Source organism: Miscanthus floridulus, chromosome 1 (assembly GCF_019320115.1).
Source record: "Miscanthus floridulus cultivar M001 chromosome 1, ASM1932011v1, whole genome shotgun sequence".
NCBI classification, from domain to species: Eukaryota; Viridiplantae; Streptophyta; class Magnoliopsida; order Poales; family Poaceae; genus Miscanthus; species Miscanthus floridulus.
In genome coordinates, this window is record NC_089580.1 from 5213977 (window position 1) to 5238528 (window position 24552).

General features: G+C 44.1%; 1 protein-coding gene and 1 pseudogene across 1 annotated transcript; one reads left to right on the plus strand and one right to left on the minus strand.

Moving 5' to 3' along the window:
• The first annotated feature begins 10124 nt into the window (after positions 1–10124).
• On the plus strand, positions 10125–13544 carry LOC136451377 (uncharacterized; annotated as a pseudogene).
• Positions 13545–15818: 2274 nt separating this feature from the next.
• On the minus strand, positions 15819–24153 carry LOC136451386 (uncharacterized). The gene is made up of 2 exons (XM_066452094.1): positions 23107–24153; positions 15819–15887 (listed from the first exon to the last, which is right to left on the minus strand). Exons 1-2 carry the CDS (start codon positions 24151–24153, stop codon positions 15819–15821), a joined length of 1116 nt encoding a protein of 371 aa, XP_066308191.1.
• Positions 24154–24552: the final 399 nt, after the last annotated feature.

Consider the following 24552-nt stretch of genomic DNA (forward strand, 5'->3'; position numbering starts at 1 on the left):
CTCACTTCACCGCTAGCCAGTTGACCAGACTGTTCATCGCTCGTGCTTCATCACCAGCTACATCGGTTACTCCTCGGCGCTCGGATTCTTCGTGCTCGGGGACTAAGTGGGCACACTTCACCCCACTTCACCTTGCGGACATCGCCAGCTATGCCAGAGACTCCTCGGTGCTCAAACATCGCCAGCTACGTCAGGAACTCCTCGGTGCTCAGACATCGCTAGCTACGCCAGGGACTCCTCGGTGCTCGGACATCACCAGCCACGCTGGGGACTCCTCGATGCTCGGACATCACCACCTATGCTGGGGATTCCTCGAAGCTTAGACATCGCTAGCTACGCCAGGGACTCCTCGGTGCTCGGACATCGCTAGCTATGCCGAGGACTCCTTGGTGCTCGGACATTACTAGCTACGCCAGGGACTCCTCGGTGCTCGGACATCGCCACCTACGCCAGGGACTCCTTGGTGCTCAGACATTGCTAGCTATTCCAGGGACTCCTTGGTGCTCGGACATCGCTAGCTACACCAGGAACTCCTCGATGCTCGGACATCGCTAGCTACGCAGGGGACTCCTCGGTGCTCAGACGTCGCCAGCTATGCCGGGGACTCCCTTGATGGTCAGATCTTGCTACGCCTCATCGGTGTGCTATCAAGCTGCTCCATGCTGTTGGGATCAGGGTGCTGATTTTGGGTAGCATGTCTGGGGTCTTGATACGCGCATGTCAGATGACGTCGGCAAGCTTTTAGACTTCTTTTTCTTTGACCTGCTACAAGATTCATTCTTCATCTTTCAGCAGGCTCAGGGACTAAGTGGGCACACTTCACCTTGCGGTGAATGTGCTCTTTTCAATTCAGGGCTCCGCCCATGGACTGGTTGCCTGCTCGATCAGTCTTCTGCCTTTCTTCTACTTTCTGATCTGAGCACCACATGACTACGTCACTTACTGTCAGGCTTGGGGACTAGCTATGGGGGTATGGCCCCCAGTATCCACAAGACAAGACATGGGCCACACCATCAAAGGTGGTCCAGCCCACAAGATCAAGGCGTGCATGGCACTGGTCGATGTGCATCATAAGATATTATATAGTACCAAATAAGATACTTTCCTTGTAACCCTACCCCTCTAGAGTATGTAAGGAGAGGCAGGGGTCCCCTAGTGGACATCGATCTACATGGTCATCCAGATCAATACAATACACCAAAGACACAAGACGTAGGGTATTACGTCGATCAGACGGCCCGAACCTACCTAAATCATTATCTCTGCGCCTTGTGTCACCATCCGGTTCCTATCACGCGCACTTCCACCGATCAATCTATCATCGCGGGATACCCCTCGGTGGACTACGGAGCATCTTTTGTCGACATATATACTAACCACAAAAGCCTCAAATATATTTTCACTCTACCTAAGCTAAACAAGAGACAGCGAAGATGATTAGAGCTAATCAAGGACTACAATTTGGAAGTGTACTACCATCTAGGAAAAGCCAATGTTGTAGCAGATGCACTTAGTCAAAAATCTCATTGCAACACTTTAGAAGCCTTGTTGGAAAATGGATTTAATTGGTTACATCCTGTTGTGCTGCACAATATCACTGTCAGTTGCTCACTTGAGAGCAAAATCATAGAGCTGCAGAAGGCCGATGTAGGTGTATTTCACATCAAGAGAAACATAAAAGAACTAGAAACTAAGCATTTTAGGTTAGATGAAAGAGGTGTGCTATGGTTTGAGGACCGACTTGTGGTACCAAAAGACCATGAGCTTAGAAATCAAATTTTAGATGAAGCTCATTCATCCAAGTTGTCTATCCACCCGGGTAGTAGCAAAATGTATCAAGGTTTGAAAACCCATTTTTGGTGGACCAAGATGAAGAAATAGATCACCACCTATGTCGCTAGGTGTGACAATTGCAGTAGAGTAAAGGCCGTTCATTTGAAATCTGCTGGATTACTTCAACCTTTGCCTATTCTAGGCTAAAAATGGGAGGAAATAAGTATGGACTTTATTACATGCCTTCCGATGACACAGCAAGGTCACGATTCCATATGGGTCATTGTAGATCGTCTCACTAAGTTAGCACATTTTATACCGGTGAACATAAGGTATCACATGGGGAAGTACGCTGAATTGTATGTTTCTCAGATAACGAGGCTACATGGAGTACCAAGGACCATAATCTAAGATCAAGGACCATAGTTTATAGCTCATTTCTAGGAACACTTGCACCAAGCTATGGGAACTAAACTAATCAGAAGTTTAGCATACCATCCACAAACTTCTGGACAGACCGAGCGAGTGAACCAAATCTTAGAATATAAATTGAGAGCATGTGTTATATCTTACAAGGGCTCATGGGAGAAATGGCTACCTTTAGCCGAGTTCTCCTAAAACAATAGTTATCAAGTGAGCATCAAGATGGCTCCTTTTGAAGCCTTGTATGGTCGAAAATGTAGAACTCCCTTGAATTGGATTGAGCCCAACAAAAGAAGATACTTTGGCATTGACTTTGTCACTGAAGCTAAAGAGCAAGTATGCATTATCCAACAACATATGAAAGCAGCTCAGTCAAGACAAAAGAGTTATGCTGGTAAAAGAAGAAGACCACTAATTTTTGAAGTGGGAGACTATGTATACTTAAAAGTGTCACCCATGAAAGGAGTATTGAGGTTTGGAGTAAAAAGAAAGCTTGCACCTAGATATGTAGGGCCATACAAGATTATTGAACGGAAAGGAAATGTCGCTTACAAGTTACAACTTCCTCCAGAAATGAGTGTGATATTTGATGTCTTCCATGTTTCTCATTTGAAAAGATGTCTTCGCCTACCGAAGGAAGCCATTGCACCCACCAACATTAAACTCCAATCGGAGTTGACCTATGAAGAGAAACCAATCCGTGTGCTAGAAGAAATGGAAAGATTAACACAGAGCAAGGTCATTAAGTTCTACAAGGTGGTGTGGAATAACCACAGTGAACAAGATGTCAGGTGGGAACGGGAGGATTATTTACATGAGGTTTATCCCGCCTTTTACGAAGAATGGTAGGTCTTGCAAATCTCGGGACGAGATTTCTATAAGGGAGAGGGGCTATAACACCTCTATGTTAAGCATTGCAATTGGCACTTGCATTTCAAGAGCACAAGCATCATCCAAGAATTCATGAACATAAGCATATGAGATCTCATCTCATTCTTATACATTATCACATGAAATGTTGATTTATATGTGTTTATGCTTGCAATCATGTATGACCAATGTATGAGATGGTGGTGAGGTCGTGAAATCACCTTAGACACATCTAGGATGGTAAATGGAACAATGTTTGTATTCATGACCGAGGCCAATTTTGCTTCTAAGTGTTGGTTTCATTTGAAATGCCATTTTCATGATGCTAGTTTGACTAAAGTTGAACAATAGCTTAGAGTATTTGCATGGCTGTTTGACATAAATAAAAGTTGTAGTACTTGACTAGGTTAACAAATTTTATTTTTGGGTCAAGGTCTAATTCAGTGCATAGGATGCTCAAAAATAGCTCACAAGTTTCAACAAAATACTATTTTGAGACATGAAATTTTCTATGGAAACAATTTTCAGTTTTAAAGTACCTCAATTTGGAGCAATGTAGTTTGTCAACCAGTGAGAATTAGATGATGGTTCTTAAAGAAAAGTTGTAGATGGCTTGTAGCTCTACAATTTTCATTAATGGAGTTTTTGCATTGGACGAACGGATTAGGAACTATACATCCTTATTTTGCTCTATCAGTCAGCGATGGCGGTACTTGAACCCGCGCCTATGCACCCGGTAGTGGCCGACCAGCCATAGGCCATGGCTACCGCATGGTAGCAGCATGCTAGTGTTGGCTTAGCCAGTCAGGCTAGCGCGCGCATAAATGTCATGCCCCTGCTGCTCACTTCAATCGCCCGCTCTCACTCCCTCCTGCTCGCTCCACCTCTCCGTAGCGCCACGCCGAACTCGCCGAGCACCACCGTAGCTCCGCCATAGCGGCTCGCCGCCAACATAGCTCCACCGGCCAATTCTTCTCGGCCACAACTACTATGCCATCACCTCCACCTCCTCGAGACACTAGCACCACCTAATGACCCAAGGTAGTGTGGCATTTTGCCTCGCCGTAGCTACCATTGTCACCGGAGCGCCGCTGCGCTCTTGGCTCACCATGACCCCACCATCCCACTACATCGTAGGCCCTCATTTTCTTTGGTCCAGCACCATGCTAGAGTATAGAAGCTTAGGCTGAAGTTAGGGATGACACCACCACTTGACGACGCTAGAACGAGCCGTGGCTCCGCGCACGCCGGCCATGGTCGTCATGGCACTCAAGCTCGCCGCTGTCGAATTAGTTCACCGTATCCCTCCTTTCTCACGCGCATTAGGTCGAATAACCCTAGGCCTCACTAATGGCATGATGGAGACCCACCTTTTGCCGCCATTTAGCCAAAACAGCATGAGCACCGCCGTGCTCCGTGCGCCACCGCACGGCCATGCACACAGCTGAGCTCACCGATGCCACCCCGAGCCCTCACCTGCACCGTGTAGCTTCACTAGGTCACCAGGATGGAGTACCCATCCTTGCCTGAGTGTGCCATAGCCAAAGATGGTCGGTGTACCTCTACCGACCTCTGTCATCTGCCACGGCCACCGTCGAGCTTACTCCGGTGAGTCTCTAGACCAACCAAGTATACCCATCGATGCGGGACGTCGAGGCGAAGCCGTTGGTGGTAACCTCACTACCGGTGACCTCGCCAGTGATGAGCTATGGCCAATCAACCGTCGTGCTCTATTTCGTGTGACTAACGGGTGGGTCCCCGTTGATCGTGGGCCCCAGCTGTCAGTCTGTGTAGTGTTTGATTTTCTAATTTATTTTTCTAGATTTGAATGCATGTTTCAAAAATTCATATCTCAATCTAGGAGTATCCAATTTTGGTGAACCAAATTTTGTTAGTTTCATCTTGAAGCATAGTATTTGATAAAAATATGAGATGCGTTGTTTCTAGTATTTTTCTAGGAGAATAAAATATAGATAGATAAATGCTTTTCAAATAGTTTCTATCTTGTAAATTGCATAACTTGAGTTAGAAAAGTGGTAAAATCATGATTCCAATTATTTGACTTAGATAACTACTGAATCACAGTAAGATGATTAAAAGAAGGTTGTAGGAAATTTCATAAGCTTTCCATAATGTCCACAACCATATTATTTTGATGTATATGACTCTAGTTATGGTCAAAACAAGTAGATGTTGTCTTATAGTCCAGAAAATGATTTACATAAGTGTTTGCTTAAGTAGTAGAGAAGAGATATGCGCCTACTCAGTAAAATAAGATGCAACTTGTTATTACTTTAATGCAATGCCATTGAAAACACTTATGAGGATGCATTCATCACATCATATCATATTATACATGTCATTATATATGTATTCGTAATATCTTATTCCATGCTCATGCATATAAGATCATCCAAAGAAATAACTTTGTTAGAGTTCAACGAAGAAGAGGAGGAGGATCAGCAGGAGACACCTCAGGCCGTAGCTCTAGGAGAATAGGAGAAGACTCCCGAAGATCTCCCTAAGTACCTAGATCACCGGCCAACCTCTTTCCTCAAAGGCAAGCTCCGGAGCATTCTATGTCTCCCATGTTTTACAAAATATTACTTGAGTCCTTTCTATTTGATGCATTAGGTTATAGGAGTTGATTGGAAACACTTGATGCATAGAACTATCTTGTCCAGTTACATATACCTTTAACCCTATGTAGGTCTAGGATCAAATCTATGCTTAGCCATGCTTAGACCGGTAGAAGTCGGGTGATTTCCTGTCACCTACGAGATATAGGTGGATACTGAAGCACGGTTGGCTATATTTGTTATCGTGGAAAAGAACCATAGGGTAATATAAATGGAGGCCAGGCGGAGTCTATGTGTAGGTTGACTCATGCGATTTCGTCTATGCCGATTAAGGATTGTACCGTTGTTGTCACTTCTAACAAGATTGAACACGTGCCTATCACTTAGCTGGCCGGATAACTTGTTTTGACCGCAAAGCTGAGTAGCTCAACTCAGGTCGGGCCCCGTTCTATAAAAGTGCGCACACTGGATGATAGTAAGGATGTGTGGGGAGCCAGATGTGAGCCCAAGGGTAGGCTAGGCCAGAACATTCTGATAGCTGGTTGTCCCTGATTGTGCGGGGCCGGGTGAACCCACGAAGTGTGGACCTGAGTTGTACCAAAGGTGACCTAAGGTGACCGTTGATCTGGTTTGCCTAGGTTCGTGTTAGGAATAAATTCCTAGCTGGTTGAAATCAATTTGAATCGCCATCTCTCTAGGACAGTGAGAAACTTGGCTAGCCCCAACATTGTAGTAATTGTGTTATGGAATGTGATGGTTTCGATCAACATGGAATTACTACATCGGCTATGGTTACTATTGTATGCTACTAAATGATATACCACATATTTGGCACAGGTTAGTTGCTAATCTAGAGAGCAATAGCTATAATTAACTTGATGACCGAACTATAATTGTACAACTGATTTAGTCACTTTTTATGCAAAATGTTGTCAAGCTACCTCCACTTATAAAGCCTTACATAATCCTTGGAGTCACTTTGTTTTTGGTTTATGACGGGTAAGTCTAGCTGAGTACCTTCTCATACTTAGGGTTTTATTCCCAATGTTGCAAATGGTACAGTTTATCATGGCTATTGCAAGAACTGCTTTTGTCCCACCGTGGACGAGGTGTGAGCCCTGGGCAGGCATCTCTTATTAATCCTTCTTATATGCTTTTGTGGGAGTGTGATCATGAAATGGCACTATGTATTTGAACTATGATGGCAGATGTTAGTTTCAAACTTTAACTTGCTTCCGCTACTATTTACTGAGCTTGGTTCGTAATAACCTTAGTTCGTACTCTGATGAATGAACTGTATTTGTGAACCTTATGTAACATGTGACATGTATGTTGAATCATGTACAATCTTGGTTGTATGTTGATGGTTAATCAAGACCCGTCGTGGTACTCGACGGACTACTGGGTTTATATTGGCTCAAGTATGACAGTGCGACAGCTTGCGGGCTGCCATTGTACTTGTGCTCTTATAAATTGGTCGGTTCTACGACATTCTCCATTGAGGAGAGGCCAGCAGGTCGCCCAAGTCGATCGGATGGCTCAGGCCGCTGCTGAGATACGGGTAAGGAGCAGCAGGATGCCCCATGCGGGTTAGTCCGACTCCATCATGAACGATGGACCCAGATTCCACTCATCCAATAAGAGCTCCCTGAACCCATCACTCAAGTCATCGAGGTAACCTTACCAACCCCCACTTTACTTTTCCAAGTGCATGAGTATTCATTCGTCCATTCTTATACATCCAAGCATCGCATATGCAATTATTGCATCAAAACCCTTCACATCACGTCATGAAGCGATAGTCGTCTCATTCGACATGAGCGGCAACTGACCAAGGTTCGAAGGCCGGCTCGCAAAGAGCTTGAGGTCGCCTCATGTCAAATAGAGCTAGGGGAGAAAATGCAGATGAGCCCCAGCGGCCTTCGTCTGACCCGCTCAGAAGCAGACAGGGTCATCTCAACCTTCTCGTTTGATCCTAACCTCGATCCATGCCCACAGAATCTCCATCGAGGGGAGGCCAACGGGCCATCTGAGTCGATCTCCAAAATGACTCGGGCATCTGCCAAGAGGTGGATTAAGGAGCAGTGGAATGCCACATGAGGGCTATGCTGACCCTGTCATGAACGACGGACCTGGATTCCAGTTAGACATGCCCATCAGCGAGCTTGCCGAACATGACACTCGAGCCATTGAGGCAAGTGTCATTAGCTCAACCCCTCCAGTTGCGGAAACCACAGACGGGGTGACGCATAAAACTCAACCGACCCCTACCGAGCCTAATGGGGCTCGGGGGCTCGAGTCGCCCGACCCCGACTTAGGAATCCGGCCGACCAAGGTTCGAAGGCTAACCCACGAAGGGCTCGAGCCCGCCTCACGTCGAACAAAGCTAGGGGAGAAAACACAGATGAGCCCCAACGGCCTTTGCCTGACCAGCTCAGAAGTGGATAGGGTCATCTCGACCTTCTTGTTCGATCCTAATCTTGATCCAAGCCCATAGAATCTCCATCGAGGGGAGGCCAGTGGGCCACCTGAGTCGGTCTCTGAAATGACTCAAGCATCTGCCAGGAGGCAGGTTAAGGAGCAGTGGAATGCCACATGAGGGCTATGCCGACCCCGTCATGAACGACGAACCTAGATTCCACTTGGACATACCCGTTAGCGAGCTCACCGAGCGTGACACTCGAGCCATCGAGGCAAGTGGCGTTAACTCAACCCCTCTGGTTACGGAAACCATGGACGGGGTGACGATCACAAAGACGAGTCAACCCTCGACTGGACCCCTGCCACACATGGGGGCTCGAGGAAAGTTGGACTCGCAAGGAGACCGAATGCGTGGTCGCAGAACAATGGCTCGGATCCTAGGGAGGGGATACGTACGAAAACTAAGAATAACGTTTCTAAAATGAGAGACACTTTCTTCTACTAGTTTCGTTATCGTCTCCTCGATCTTTAGTGAAACCCGACCCCGACAAAGGCAAGGCGTCGGGTCTCACTCGAGGGCTGATAAGGGCATATATATATACCTATTCTGAAACAGTCGTTGTGCCTGACCCTTTCTCACATTAAAAAACTAGAGGCAAGGTTTTGTGGAAATGAACGCCGGGAAAAACTGATTGGACTGCAAGAAACCCCATGACCAGAGTTTTCCACCCGCACCACGAGCTTTATGGTCTTAACAATAGGAAGGGTCGAAACCCATTAACCCCTTTTTACACAAAAAAAGGGAGAAAGAACAAATTTGTTCAAACAAAATAACAAAGCTTGTTTTAACAAGACAAAAGGGTCGGACTTGTCCGCTTATTATAAAAATGACCGCCTGACCTATTTAACTAACTAGCCCCTCCGGGGGAGAACTATGCCTTCTATCCTGTCTGCCAGGTCCTGTGAAAGGGGAGCCACCGTCGTTTCCATCTCCTCCAGCTCATGGAATTCATAACCGGGTGTGTAGCCATGGCTCATCGCCTCTAGATCGATGTTGTCCACATAATGAGAACGAGCAATTGTGAAGGACTGATTGACCCTAGCACGAAGGCCATTCCTCTTGACCTGGCGCACCCGAGCCATGATCTCGACGGCATGAGAAATGAGCGAGCTGGTCCCCTCTGACCACACCACCTCAAGGTCATCGCAGACCACTCCTAGGACGGTGCTCAGGGTACCGAGCTCGTCACTCTCTGCCTAAAGATTTCTCCTCACCTCAGCGAGATCCACAGCCAGCCTAGCAGAAACGCTCTCGGCCTCCAGCTTCCGGGTCATCTCCGATTCGAGCTCGGCCTAGAGGGAGCTGACCTTCTGCTGCGTGTCGTCGCGCTCTTGGTTGGCCTAGTCATGCTCTTGGAAAGCCTGGTCGTGCTCCTCTTGAGCCGCATCGTGTTTCGAGCGGAGCCTCTCCGCGGTTTGGATCAGCTCATCTCACTCCTTGAGCAGCCGAGCAACCACCGCGGCATCCAGGCTCGCCCTTTTCTCTAGGGCCATGAGCTTCTCCTCGGCCCCCAGCTTCAAATCCCTTTCTTTCTCAACCTTGCCCAGAAGGTCAAGGATCCACTGGTGGGTTTCGACGTCCTTCTGGACCATATCATCCCGCTCCTTCCTGACCCTGGTGGCTTCTTTGTCATCCTTTCGCGACCTCACCGACAGGGCTTCAAACGCCTTCTAGGCCTCATCAGCATCCCGATGGGCCTCGGCCACCCGCGACCGAAGATTGACCGCCTCCTCGGCAAGGGGAGTCAGCTCGACCACCCTCTGCTGGGCGGCAACGAGGCGAGCTGTAACCTCCCCGTGTAGCCATGTCTCCTCGACGAGGCGATCCTAGGCTTCTTCTGTTGACAAAGGAACCGAGATTTCCCCTGGCTACGAGCTATAAGGAACTGTAGGGAGACGATGGTCAGGATACAAAAAGTATATAGAGAAAGAAAAGGGCAAGAAGGAGGACCAAACAATACCCGGCCGAAGGGAACAACAACGTCGTGCAATGTGCCCATGGTGTGGTCCAGGGCCTCGAGCACGGACGCGATCCCTATATCGAGGCTCTCCCGCTCCATGCTCTCTGCGGCGTCGTCAAGGGTAAAAAGCGTCGACGCCGGATCCAACGGATCCGTCCACTGGAGTAGAGCTTGCCCCGCGTGGGCGAGCTGCTGCCCACCGATGTCAGGGTCAGGGACGACTCCTCGCCGGCCCCAAGAGCCGTCGACCCCTCTCACCGTGACGTCCCCGCCGGGACACCCCCTCCGGCGACGGAAGGGGTCAGCGGTGTGGACACGAACCTCTCTCCCGGCACCATGACTCCTAGGGACCCTTGGCCGCGTCCCCCTCTGTTCGTCCCGCGCCAGGCGCCATCGCTTGGGCCGCCGATGGCACGGGTCGCGCCAATGCCTCAGGCGACGCTGCGGTTGGGCCCGGCTGTGACCCATCATTTCCTAGTAGGGTGCAATTGGAGGTCCAGTGATAAACAGAAATGGGAGGGTTGTTGGAATGTTTTTCAAAGTCTGACTTGTAATCATATCCTTTCCTACCGTCCAACATCATTTTAAGATGTTGGGAACATTTCAAAAATACAGGGTATGCTTCTTATTTATTGATCACTTCCATTTTTGGTGTGTTAGATGGGAATAAGCTCATGCGTTCTGAATGAAAAAATCTTTTATTAGATGCATATAAGATATAAAACTATCAATAGATTTTAGAATAAATGGGATCCAACTTACTAGACTATTTCCCTAAGATAATGTGCTCATCCAAATTAACAGCTTGCATTTTTCCTGTTATGTAGCCTTTATGTTGGCTAGACCTAATAGCATTTCACATGTTGTACCTGGTCCTACACCAGGGACCCAAATGCACAGGAACTCCCTAATCGTAATGAAGTCATCAGGAATAAACCTTGTGAATCTGAAAGATACGTGTTGAGCACAATGACCTCTTTTACTTGGCTATTAAGTAGCTTAAAATTAAGTCAAGTTGGTTTTGAGCTAAAAAAAGGCCGGAGAATGAGATTTTGCAAACTCTCTACTTTGGTTTTTATAGCTTGGTAGTAGAATTTTGAGGCTGTTCAGAACAGCCGGCCCAGCACAATGAACAGTCTGGTCAGGTTTTTAAAGCAGCAAAAGCTGCAGCCGCAGCGGCTTATAAGCTAAGCCATCGCTTTTTTTTTCGTGTCTTATTTGCATGGTTCTTTTACACAGGAAGTATTGTCGTCCAACTATAAGGGTTTTAGGTGTGAATATGCATAATGCCCAATCTTCACCTTGGGTGAAAGTCCCTGTGTCTTTGCATGAAGGGTTGGATGGTATTCTTGTTGAGCTGGTATGTTCTATGTCCATTATTTGCATTGATTTACTTGTCAAATGTATAGACACTACTACAGGAATCAATTTGCGCAGCGTGGCCAAAATGGGCTCCGTGGCGGGCACCTCTTTTGCCCGCCACGGTTAACCGGTGGCCGGCCAGCGAGGCCGGCCACGGAGGCGCCCGCTACGGAAAAAGGGTTTACCGCGGCGGGCCACCAAACTTGCCCGCCGCAGGAAATCGTTATTTACCGCGGCGGGTGGTATGAATTGCCCGCCGCGGTTAATACGATTTACCGTGGCGGGCTCTTTAAACTGCCCGCCGCGGTAAAGAGTTGATTTACCGAGGCGGGCGCTTTATCTTGCCCGCCGCGGTAAAGGCCATTTTCCGCGGTGGGCATATTATAAGGTCTGCCACGGTAAAAGGCTGAGGCCCAGTTGGCCCAGCAAGGCCCGATTTCTGCCTTTGAGTATAAAAGCTAGAGCTAGGGTTTGGGACTCTCATCTCACTCTTTCTCTCGTTCTCATCTCCCTCCCCGCAACCCAGGTCCTCTTCTCTCACTCCCCCTCCCCATCCCCATCCCCTCCACTCTCTCACTGCTCCACCACCCCATCCCTCGCAGGAGCGGTGCAGAGGAGGCCGCGTCAGCGCGCGGCAACGAGGAGGCCGCGGTGGAGCAGGCGGTTGCGGTGCGGCGCGCGGCGCGCGGCGTGGCGGCGCGCGACCGGGCGGCGCGTGACGGCCGGCCGGGCGACGGCGCGCACGGGGCCGCGACAGCTGGGCGCGACGGCGGCGACCTCGTCCAAGGGCGACCAAGGCGTCCTGGCGGCGGATCGACAACGACAGCCTCCTCCAAGGCTGGATCGAGGTCTCCCAGCGACGGATCGAGGCTCCCGGCGGCGGATCGACGACGACAGCCTCCTCCAAGGCCGGATCGAGGTGTCCCGGCGACGGATCGAGGCTCCCGACGGCGGATCGAGGCGTCCCGGCGGCGGATCGACGACGACAGCCTCCTCCATGGCCTCACGGCGGATCCAACGCCCTCGTCGTCCACGGCGCGGGTCCGGCCTCCTCTTCGTCCACGGTCGCGGATCCGGTCGATCTGCGCTCCCTGGCCGTAGATCCGGCGAGGTCGTCCTCCCTGGCCGCGGATCCGGCGAGGATGACCTCTCCGGCGGCGGATACGGCGAGGAGGAGACCTCGGCGGCGGATCCAGTGAGGTGCGGTGGCGCTGGTATTGGGCTTGGAACGGGCTCGTCGGTGGGTTCGAGAATGGGCTCGCCGACGGGCTCCTAGGTTTTTTTTGTTTTTTTTAACTATTAACCGCGGCGGGCATCCTAAATAGCCCGCCGCGGGAAATCGATTAACCGCAGCGGGCAAAGCGGCCCGCCGTGGGAAGGCCATGATTTACCGTGACCTTTCGGCGGTGGCAGACGCGTTTGCCCGCTATGGGAAAGCAAATTCGCCCGCCGCGAAAAACGTTTCTGTAGTAGTGAGATCATGTTCATGTTTTGTAATTAATTAATTGCTCGTTGAATAAAAGTGTAGTTTGGGTTTCTATATTAAATTGTAAATAATATAGCTTACAAGTGATGTTAATTCATTTATCTAATCTACCATTTTTTTATAAAAAAAAAATCTTACTATCTGGATGCTTGTCTCCAACAAGACATCGCGGACAGTTTTATCACTGGGACTACAGCAAAAGGATCTTATTATTCAATGCAACAGAAGGCGCGTCGCTACAAATTTGCAGGCACTTCCACAACTGTTTAATTATGAAACTGAATCTTTTTTGTGGCAGTGGCATATTTGTTGTGTGATTGCACTCACGTGCACCTTGTTTCAATTTGGTTTGACTAGCTGTTCGAAATCCTGGCGGAAAATATTGGGAAAATGGTGGAGCTGACTGTTGTAAAGGCCGAAAATGGCAGTATGCAATCAATATGTCTTCCCGTGGAGGAGTCTGAGGAGGAGAACTTTCACCGGTTGTTACCTTAACCCCACTCACGCGCGCACACACGAGTTTTACTTTGAACACTCGCCGTATGCTTATACGCTTCATCTAATTGTGGCAGGTGGCCAATCTCAAGCTACTATGGAGGATTTTTCTAGCCAGTTGTTGGAGGTACGGTTGTACATTACCTGTCGCCTAATTCGAAAATGGTGTATGCTGTATTTCGTTCGTGGGGACCATTTTTATTTATACGTTGGAAGCTAGCTAGTTAAGCGGGCTCTTAGAGGTGTGTTGTTTTGCTATTAGAAGTGTACGCATATATACATCTCAAAAGAAGATGTAAATAAAATACATGAAGCATGATGGCCCAACAAATCATCATTTTGGTATTGTTGCACACAGACAGAGCAATATTTTTGCTAGGTTTCTTGGCCTATATATACATGCCACTTTCGTGCCTTTTGCTTTGTCGCCCGTAACTCTTCCTTCTTGGTTACCGGTTTTGATTTCAGCTGTAAATGTTGAGCTGTGAATTAGAACACTGTAGCTTGGAGACCATTTTAACTTTGATCCGAGGAACGATTAGATCAGAGAGGATTCATATGTTTTCGTACATGTCGATCGATGCCCCACATTTGTCTCACGGGTGCTGCTGTCTTTATACGATTCTCTGTTTTACATGGGTTCAGTCAGATTCGTGCATGCTATGACCCAATCAGGGCCCGTGAACCTGGTACTCGGCCTCCGTATACCCATGAGCTACTGAGCTATGATGCAGCCCAACAAGCGTCGTCGGCGCAACCCTTGACCGTCTATAAAAGTGCAATTTGGAATAATGCAAGCCAAATTAACAAATTCCTTATGTCATGCAAAATAAGTAGAAATATATAAATATATATTGTTTTTTAATCAAATATATAAATATATTTAATTATCAATGAAAAAGTGGAAAACTTTAGTGGAAAAGAGGAATCCCTGTAGGCAGCCCGCCTCGCTCGCTTGGATTCCGCCCTAGCGGCTACGTCCGCTTCGCCATCGCTGCCGCCGGCGGCACCTACCTCGCCGGCATCCGCCACCTCCTCCCCACCCCCTTCTCCTTCTCCGCTCACCTCCCCACCCCCAACAGGTCGTCATGCCCGCTCAGACGCCACCGCCTCCCGTGGCGCCACATATGCTGGCGGCGCAACACCCGTTGTCGCTTCCTGGTCAGACTGGACAATAAATTGTCCAAGATTTCTGTTCATGATTTAATTAATTATACCATTAGCTGATCTAAGTTATAATAAGAATAATTTTTATTCTCAATCAAATTACATCAATAATTTAGTAGGAATATTTGATTATTAAGGATTAGGGAAGGATGAAGGATCCAAAGATCCATAATATTGTGTTTATTATTTATTTTTATGTTTATAAGAAAAATCATGATAGAATCCGGAAAACAAAAATGACATGCAAAATAACAAGGGAAAGGGCATGAAACGGACCTGATAGTCCAGAAAAGAAAAGAAAAAGAGAAAAAAGAGAAGAAAAAACAAAAAGAGAAAATTAAGAAAAGAAGTGGAACGAATATGAAAATGAAAAACAGATCAGATACAATAACTAATCAGAGATAGTCTAAAAAATGAAAAAAGCCAAACAGATGACGGAATAGGAAAGAAAAAAACGAATTTACTATATATAGTAATCGTATTGGGTATGGACTTTTTTGTGCATGAGTATGGACTCTTTGGTTAAACATAGACCATACATAACCCAATACGTTTTGGAATCGGACTCCGTATCGCGTTAGACAAGAGCTATTCTAATTCGTATATATGAGCACGAGTTATATATAAGTCTGGACAGAAGAAACTCTCGACTATCGGTAGTTAGGGGGAGGTGGATCAATAAAATGGATGGACGAAAAAAATGGCCGAAAATTTTGCCTCTTTATTATTAGGTTTAGATATAGATTTTCTATTGTCATTTTCAGTTTCATTTTTCGGTAATTTTAATTTCTCTCTTTTTCATTGTGTATACTTTAGTTTCATTATTTCAGTTTTTTCACTGTTTCTTTTAGTTTTAGTTAAATAATTTTTTTCAATGTTTTTCTTTTTATTTTTCAGTCTAGTTTTTTAATGTTTTTAAATTGTAGTTTGCAGTCACTCTTTTAGGTTTGAATGCATTCCTAAATCCTACATATTAGTTGTATAATAACTTATCCTCTAAGTAGACACTTATGACATGCTTCTTCTAATTATTTGTTCCTCAGGGTGTAGCTTGTCTTACTTTGGGTCACTACTCTTATCTTTTTAATAAATGTTCCTCCAATTGTCAGCTAGTCATATTTCTCAGCTTATATAGTTGAAAGGATCTTGATGTCGCCTAGAGGGGGTGAATAGGCCTATTTAAAACAAACTCACAGCGGAAGTTAAATTATAGGTGCGGCACTACTCCTCCCAAGGTGCAGCACTGCCGCACTGCTGCACTGCCTCACTAAAAGTGTGGCACTGCTGCTCCTGCAGACAAGCTCGAACTACAATTCAAAAAATATCCAAGGAAAAGTAGATCGAGCAAATTACTGATGTTCCTGGAATAGTGTAGAGCCTATTCTACCACCAAGATATTGGCGAAAGTGCACGAGCAAGTAGATCGGGACCAAACCCTAGAATCACCATAAATATAAGTATAGCAATGCAAATCACAAGAACACAAGTGAGACACCGATTTATCCTGTGGTTCAGCTCGTTACTAAGGCTTGCCTATCTCCACGTTGTTGAGATAGCCACAAAGGCTTTGGTCTCTTTTAACCTTATCCTCGTTCTCAAGTCAAGAGAATGAATTCTTGAGATGAGGGGTGATTTCACTAGCTGATTGAGGTGATTACAAACCTCTTAGGGCTGCCACACAAGTTGGCAAGCTCTATGGACGACGCTCTAGCCAGCTAGGAGTAAGCTCCAAGAGTAACAAACGCAATCCACCGGCTTGAACGCTAACCAAGTACTCTAGGAGTTGAAGAACAGTTGGGGCTGCTCTCTAATGCAGTGTGGAGGCTCAAACTCTCTTGGATTTGGAATGGACTCAAAGGGAGAAGCTTGAGCGGCTCCAATGGTGAGTGAGGGAGAGAGAGCTGCTCTGGTCTATTTTGGACGAGCCGGAATGAGCAGAAGGTTCAAGAGAGCCATTGGGGAGGAAGAGGAAGGGTATAAATACCCCCAGCTCCAACGGTCACTTGAGTCATGGCAGTGCCACACTACGGCAGTGCCTCTCTTTAGGTGTGGCAGTGCCTCACCTATCAGGTAGCACAAAAGATAGGATTGCAAAGCTTGTTGTCTTGGCTGAGGCTTTAAGGATATTTGGTGGGTAAATGAGCACTTGGTTGCACATTAAAGCTTGTGCATTGTATCCTCCTTTATAGTATGGCTTTTCCTTAATTCAAATTTAAAACATCAAAGAATTTAAACACCTTTGAGTTGGTCACCGCATCCTTTTATAATTGGGGGTTTCCACCATCGCATGTATTATCCTCTTTCTCAATATCACTTTATAAAGGCTTTGCAAACATCTTTATCTCATTTCTTCGAGCAAACATATCTTGAGCATGTGACGTGAACCATTTCCATACATATGAGTTCACCTCATGGCTTCAAGTCACTTCTACTAATGATTTGATCCTCAACACAATATGACTCCTTATAGCTTGATTAGTTCCTCGACTCAATGCAAGTACTCTCTTCTTCACCTTAGCCATGGTACCTCGGTCCTCAAGCCATAGCTTGCCCTTCATCTTCGCTTAGTCTCTTGAAGCCCTTTCCTTGCTATCTATACCTTATCAAGCCATACACAAGTCACATCATATTAAGCATCCATTGAAAAACCATTTTTCAATAGTACGATCCTTGCTTGAATATCTTCTAGATAGAAATGTTGAGATCAATCAAGCTTTAGTTTGATTCACATAAAGACATATATGAATCGACATCAATATGGTCAAGCCAATTCATGATTCATTATATCCGCTTCATCTTGGCTTAACACTCCTAATACTCACTTCAATATTTATCTTCATACATCTAGCTTGATCAAAGCAATGCAAAGTGATTTTCCAAATCTTTATCCATACAACCAAACCAATACAAAATCCTCATATCAATCTCTTTTCCTTACACTCTCTCCCAATATTTCTCCCCCTTTGGCATTAATCTCAAAAAAGGATCTCTCCGCCAAAAGGAGGAAATAATGATAGACAAGTGAGGGCAAGAGGTAGGTAAAAGTTCAGCATATAGGATTTCTCTCCTGAGTTTTCTATCAAACAAAGTATGCATCATGTTAAGTCAAGATTCTTTAGAAGTCAGCATATTTGGCTCATACCTCACTTAGATGACACTTTTAACATGAGACTGACTCATGCTGTCACCATAAGAGATATCAACCAAATATCTAAATAATTCTCTAATCGTCACCACAAGAACAAACTCATGGTGTGACTTAAAATATTGCATACACATGCACACACTAGCATGTAAGGGCCTAGATGCAAAAAAGTAGTACAAGAGTTCATGGAGCGATATACCTTTGTTCTAAGCCTCATAATCTCCACTGTGATCATGATATTTTGAATTTAGTGCTTTGAGGGGCTCAGCAAAATGCAAAAAGATTTTATTTGTGCCCATCTCTTTTAATCATGACCTTCATGAAGATTTCACAAACTTGTGCTTGATCTGGTTTGAAATTCCATTGCTAGCTCTTCTAGTCATTTTGAGATACCAACTGAAGACATATTTCTTGATATACCGAATTGAAAGATTATCCACTAATACCAATTGAAATATGATCTTCACAATTTTGACACCACTTGAAAGAGAGTCTTCACAAGTTGATGCCAATTGGAATGGATTCTTGTATCTCATAATGTCACCTAGGGAATGCTCATAAAGACAAGAGATTGCATTAAATTGTACAAGCTAGAGTTTCACAACTAGTGATCATTTTGTACGTGGAAGGCATGTAGATCACTAATTGTAAAACCTTACAACATAGACTAAATTCCCCCTTTTTGATAGTGCATACATATATATGTGGAAGGCAAGAACATATGCACTTTTGGTCAATTAAGTCCAAACAAGGGAATTTAAGCTATATTATGGAGAGTAACTACACAAGAGATAAAATTGCAATCCAAATGAACATGAGAGATAACTTTACCAATTTGGATTGAGTCAATGTAGCATACCCATGAGAAACTCATTCTCACCAAGAGACTACATAAATTCACTAGAAGAAAAGATTAGTCTCAAAAGACACAAGACATAGAATGGGCTCTCCCTTAATATGTGCATCAAGTACTCAAATTACTTTGTCAAGTGCACTTGAATCGGTTTAAGAGTCAAGAGGAGTTCATCCTATATCTTGGTCAAGGCATGATAAATCTGCAACAATTAAAATTATGCCAATAAAACATACCACCACCAAGATAGATAGATCACCACATTGATATGACCATCATAAGTGAGACTTGATGATTTGGATAGCCATAGTTCTTCACTTGATGCCTCATGGTGAATTAGAGCTCTTATGATCATCCAAGATCCATATTTGGTTCCTAATTCTTTCTTTACCTAAAGCAACTCACACAGAGAGCAAAGGTAAAATTCATGAATTTTGCAAATAGTGAACTAGGAGTTACCACTGTTTGTTGATAAGATCCTGGGTGATCAATGGGATGGGTCATGTGCATATGATGAGCTCTAGAGAGAAGAAATAGCAATGAAAGCCCACTCTTCAATTCTTTTCTCCAATTCATTCAAATCTAGTTCCACTAAAGGATTGGGGCATTCGACAATAAACTAGGAGCACTTGGTTTATAAAGACCAAGACCTCCTAGAATAACCTTTGGAGCACCCAAGGATTCCATTGGAACCATCCATCCTCCTTTGATGTTCTTCTTTTTCCAATGTGTGTGAGACTACTCAATATTAATTTTGAAAGAAACCATTAGTCCCATAAGATATAGGCTTAACTCCCCCTCAATTTATGAATACAAGAGTACACAAAGTACACTCATGCACATCAATAATTATGAGGTCAAGGGAGAAGTTTACACTATATTCCAACTAATCTCAAACTCCTTCAAGCTGCATGCAATCTAATTAGTTTTAGCTAGTTTCAGTTGCTTCTAATTGATTTCAAAGAGTTCCAACTAATTGTAGTCTATTGTTGCTACTTGTAACTGTAGAAGTCAACTAGTTTCATCTAGTTTTAATTGATTTCAGCTGTAGTTTCTGAAAGCCTATAACTAATTTCTTCTAGTTCCAATCGGTTGCAATTACTTGCTGCTTCTTGTATTTTGATTGTAACTCTTTGGACCCTTGTGTGAGTCTTTTTCTTTCATTGCATCTCCTTTAGACCAAACTAATGCTTATCATTTTTATTGATTCTTCATGACCAATCTTGAGAGCCACCTTAATCTTGTTGTTTTGATGCAATCCAATTCCATACAGTGAGTTTTCAGATTCTGTCTCTCTTGGAGAAAAATTCATATCTCTCATACCACTAGTCCAATATACATAAAATTTGGTAGAGATGTGAACCCATGAATCCTCTAACTTGTATAAATATTTTAGCTCATTTGGACTCCATTTGGTCAGTCAAATTAATTTTATACCAAAACTGCTAAGGTCTAAAACTGCAGTGCTGAAGCTGACAGAATTCAAGTCAAAACTGACTTTCGTCTAAACCAATCTTCATGCCAACTTTACAACAATAAGTACTAGGTGTGTATAGTATGCTCATAAAGTTCTAGGTCAATTCATCAGTATTTGATCTTCCAAATCCATGCTTGAAGGCAGCCAATTCAGAATTTTAATTTTCTGAACAGATTTGATAATTCCCAATTCTTCTCTTCTTCTTGTCCAATTTTGAGGTGAATTTTGTTGAGAATACTCACAATATGTTATTTTCGTTCAGTTCTCTTATTTATACTTGTAGTCTTATGAATTTTTCCAATATAGCTTATCCAACTCAACCCCAAACTTGATTTTATCCAAACTGAAATTTTGGTCTCTTTGGCCTCTAGCAACCTCATCTTTCTTCAGGTGAAGAGTAACCATGGGCTTGTGATTTATTTAGTTAAACAAGCACAACCTCTTTTTCTTGATTTTCTATAGATAAGCTCAACACAAGAGGGCATTAGTAACACAATCACTAGTTTCTCATTTAGTAACCTTTTATGTGTGGAAGACAAGTGGGTTACTAAAATAGAGAAACCTCATAACATGGACTAAATCTCCCTTAAACCCTCATGAACATTCTTTTAAGTGGAGTGGAAATGTAAATGTGCATGGTTGGTCAATTAAGTCCAAAAGAGTAGATTTAAGCCACATTATGGTGAGTGGCTAAAATAGATGAATCAATTCCAAATTAACTAGAGAGAGAGAGCACATCACATTGTTTTGGATTGATGATCTTCCTATGATAGCACACTCCATTTGAGAAACACATTCTTATTTAGTGAAACTACATAAATTACTTAGAGAGAAAGATTAGTCTCACAACACTAGTCATAGAGTAACTTCCCCTTTGGTAAGTGATCAAAGTATTTGAATTTCTCACATAGCACTTTATTCATTTAAGAACTTGGGATTTCACTCTATGTCTAGGTCATGGAAACAATAGAGTAATCAAATTGAATTATGCCATGAAATACTTATAATCATTAGAACATGTAGATGGCCATAAGATAAGAATGGGAATTTGGCAATCTACCATAAGACAAGATTCCATCAAGTAGAGAGTTCTTGAACTATGAGTGATAAGTGCCTCTACTTGAGATTGATTCTTTATTCTTGGCTTTGTTGAAATTCTTGGTTTGAAGTCCACAAAGAAAACACAAGTCATGTGTGTTGCTTGGTGTGGATGATTAATTCAATTCCAATAATACACTCTTTTTCAATGTTTTGGTGAGCTCTTGGTTATGGCACTAGAGATTGGTCTTAAGTTGACCATCCATTTTCATCACATAGAAATGAATCACTTCCATCATGAGTTTCATCTTCTTCTTTCTCAAATATGGGTCGTAGGTTTTGTCCTTGAACTGGATTGTTGTCAACTGTTGTTCCTTGTTGTTGTGCGGCACTGCCGCTCAGAGGTGCGGCACTGCCGCAGATTCTACATTAGCTGGTTCTGGAGCAGCTGCAACTTGAGGATCCTCTTCTATAGTGGCCTAGATTTCTTGTGGTCTAATATCACCAATAGCCATTTGCTTGATTGCCTTGCAAGGTGGTTCCTCATTACCTACAACATGAATAAGATCTTGCTCAACTAGAGAGCCATTAAAGCATCATATGGTAAATAATTCATTTAAACTTTAAGTGCTCTAGCCACTCCTAATAATTTACAAACACAAACACATTTGTGAACTACTAGAGACTACACAAGTTAAGTGGCTAGCTAGCAAGGATTAGGTACTAGTTACCGAGGTGAGTATGAAGTTAGAAATATATCCATCAATTTATCCTTGGGTCAATCTTGAGATAATGGACAATATGAATAAGATTGATAGCTTGAGATGATATTTTCAAAAAACTTGCTCAAGCACCACAAAGCTTCAGTCACCATCAAGTACCTACAACACTCATCAAGCACAACTTGGTACCCAAACTATGTTGGGTCCATTAAGGTTAGTCACAAGAGACTTAGGCACCCAAATGACCTTTGTGCTAGCACGTGGTGAACAAATCACCTTTCTAGCACAAGTGTCATTTTTGGACCTCCTAAGCAAATTTGAATCAAATGATGAGTTGAGCTTAGGAGTGTTACCTATGGGACAATCCATACTTAGATGTCCCTTTCCTCAGCAAGTGTAGCAAATGTGGCGTTTGATCTTGTAAGACATCTTCTTATCTTGCTTTTTGTTTGCTACCTTGTCGATGAGCCTCTTTCTTGATGATGCCAAGCCTTCATCCTTCATGGAGGGACATGATGCAATTTCATGACCCTTCTCATTACATCTATAACACTTCCTCTTGCTTCTTCTTATCTTCTTGTTGGGAAGTGTTGCTTGGTCATCAACCTTGTTGAAACACAGAGGCATAGTGTCCCATGTTGGAACACTTGAGGCACTTGGCATGAACCATCTTCTTCTTCTCTTGAATCTTACTCATGCTTTTGTTTTCTTTCTTCAAGGAGTAATCTCTTACATGGTGACCCTCCTTCTTGCACCTGAAGCAAGTGATGAGAGTCTTCTTTGGTTGAAGTTGCACCTTGGTGGCCTTGGGGGCTTTGCCGTTCTGCCCAGGTGCGGTACTATCGTACTGGGATGCGGCACTGCCGCACCCTAGAACCTCTGTAGCCTTGAGCTAAACTGCTACATTTTGGACAGATGGCACTTCTTAAAATTTCCCCTTGACTTTGGCACTGTTGGACTTGTGTCCTTCTTGATCGGGCTTGATGCATGCTTCGGTTGATCCCTTCTCAAGCTTCTTCACCATGTCTTCACGGTTATCTTGAGAAGATTGAGCATTGCACTTTTCCCTTTAATTGAATCAAGTCCCTTTTTAACCTCTCAACTTCTTCCTTGAGCTCTTCATTTTCTTTTGTAATGGAATCATCACAAATTTCTATAATTACATGCTCAACAGAAGGTTGGCTTGCTTGAGAGCAACAATTGTTAGCACATGATAAAATATATAGAACTTGTGTACATGTGCACTTGTGAGTGTGAGGTTGGTATGATTTTACCGTTGTTACCACAACCTCATGAGCAATTTCTAGCATGATATGAGAATCCATAAGCTTCTCATGAGAGCACAAAAGCTCATCATGATCTTCTTGTAAGATCTCATTCTTGCTAGTGAGCCTTTCCACCTTGTCCTTGAGCACATAATTCTCATCTTCTAATTTGGCAACACAAGATAGAGAGTTAATAATATGAGTTTGCTCAATTGACAAATTCTCATACCTTTCGACCAAACTAGCATGAGAGCGCTTAAGCTTTTCATGCTTTTTGGTCAATTTCTTCAAGCATTTGATCTTATTGATAAGAAACTCTTCTTGGTCATGAAGTGTTTCTTCTTGCTCTTGAATTTTCTCTATGAGCTTGAGCACCATCAACTTATCTTTCTTGCTTATATGTGCCAAGTGTTGATTGAACTCATCATCATCACTTTCATCTTCACTCTCACTTTCACCTTCACTCTCACTCTCACTTGCCACATTCTTCTCTTTCTTTGCCATGAGACCCAAATGAGTAGTGGCATAGAGAGTTGAGCTTCTTGGTGAGGTGGATTCATCATTTGGCCTCCACCGATCACAATCTTCTTTTTTCAAAATGTTAGTCTCACAAGAACTAGAGAAAGTAGAAGTACCATATGTAAAAGCATTGTTCTCACCAACCATTTCATTACCTTCCATTAAGTCATATGTTGGTGAGGAAGTGGATGTGGCATGATCACTTGGACCTTTTGGGAGAATCACTTGAGGCTCTTCATTTGTCGGTGAAGTTGAGAACTCCTCAAGTGGTTCCTCCAATGAGAGGGTCTTCTCATCATATTTGGACTTGTCATATTTTTCTTTGAGTGTGGTCCAAATTATATGAGCATCATCAAGTGGTTCATCATCTCCAAATATGATGGCATCAAAAACATCTTCACTCAAAGCACTAAATAAGACATTAGTAGCTTGAGCATTGTTTTGTAAGCATTTCACTTCCTCTTTAGATAAGATGTCCAAATCGTCACTAGGAGGTGAAATGCTTATATCTACAATCCGCTCAATATGAGGACCCATGGCCCTAAAAACATCAAGCATACTAGCGGATCAAGATGCATAATTTGAGCCATCTAAAAGTAGAAGTTCTAGAGATACCTCCTCACTTGTTGACATCATCTCTCAAGGCGGTTAAGCCCTAAATTAAGAGCCTAGCTCTGATACCAATTGAAAGGACCTTGATGTTGCCTAGAGGGGGTGAATAAGCTTGTTTAAAACAAACTCGTAGCGAAAGTTAAATTGTAGGTGCGGCACTGCTGCTCCCAAGGTGCAGCACTACCACACTATGGCACTGCCTCACTAAAAGTGCGGCACTGCTGCTCCTACAGGTAAGCTCGAACTACAATTCAAAAACTACCCAAGGAAAAGTAGATCGAGCAAATTACTGATGTTCCTGGGATAGTGTAGAGCCTATTCCAC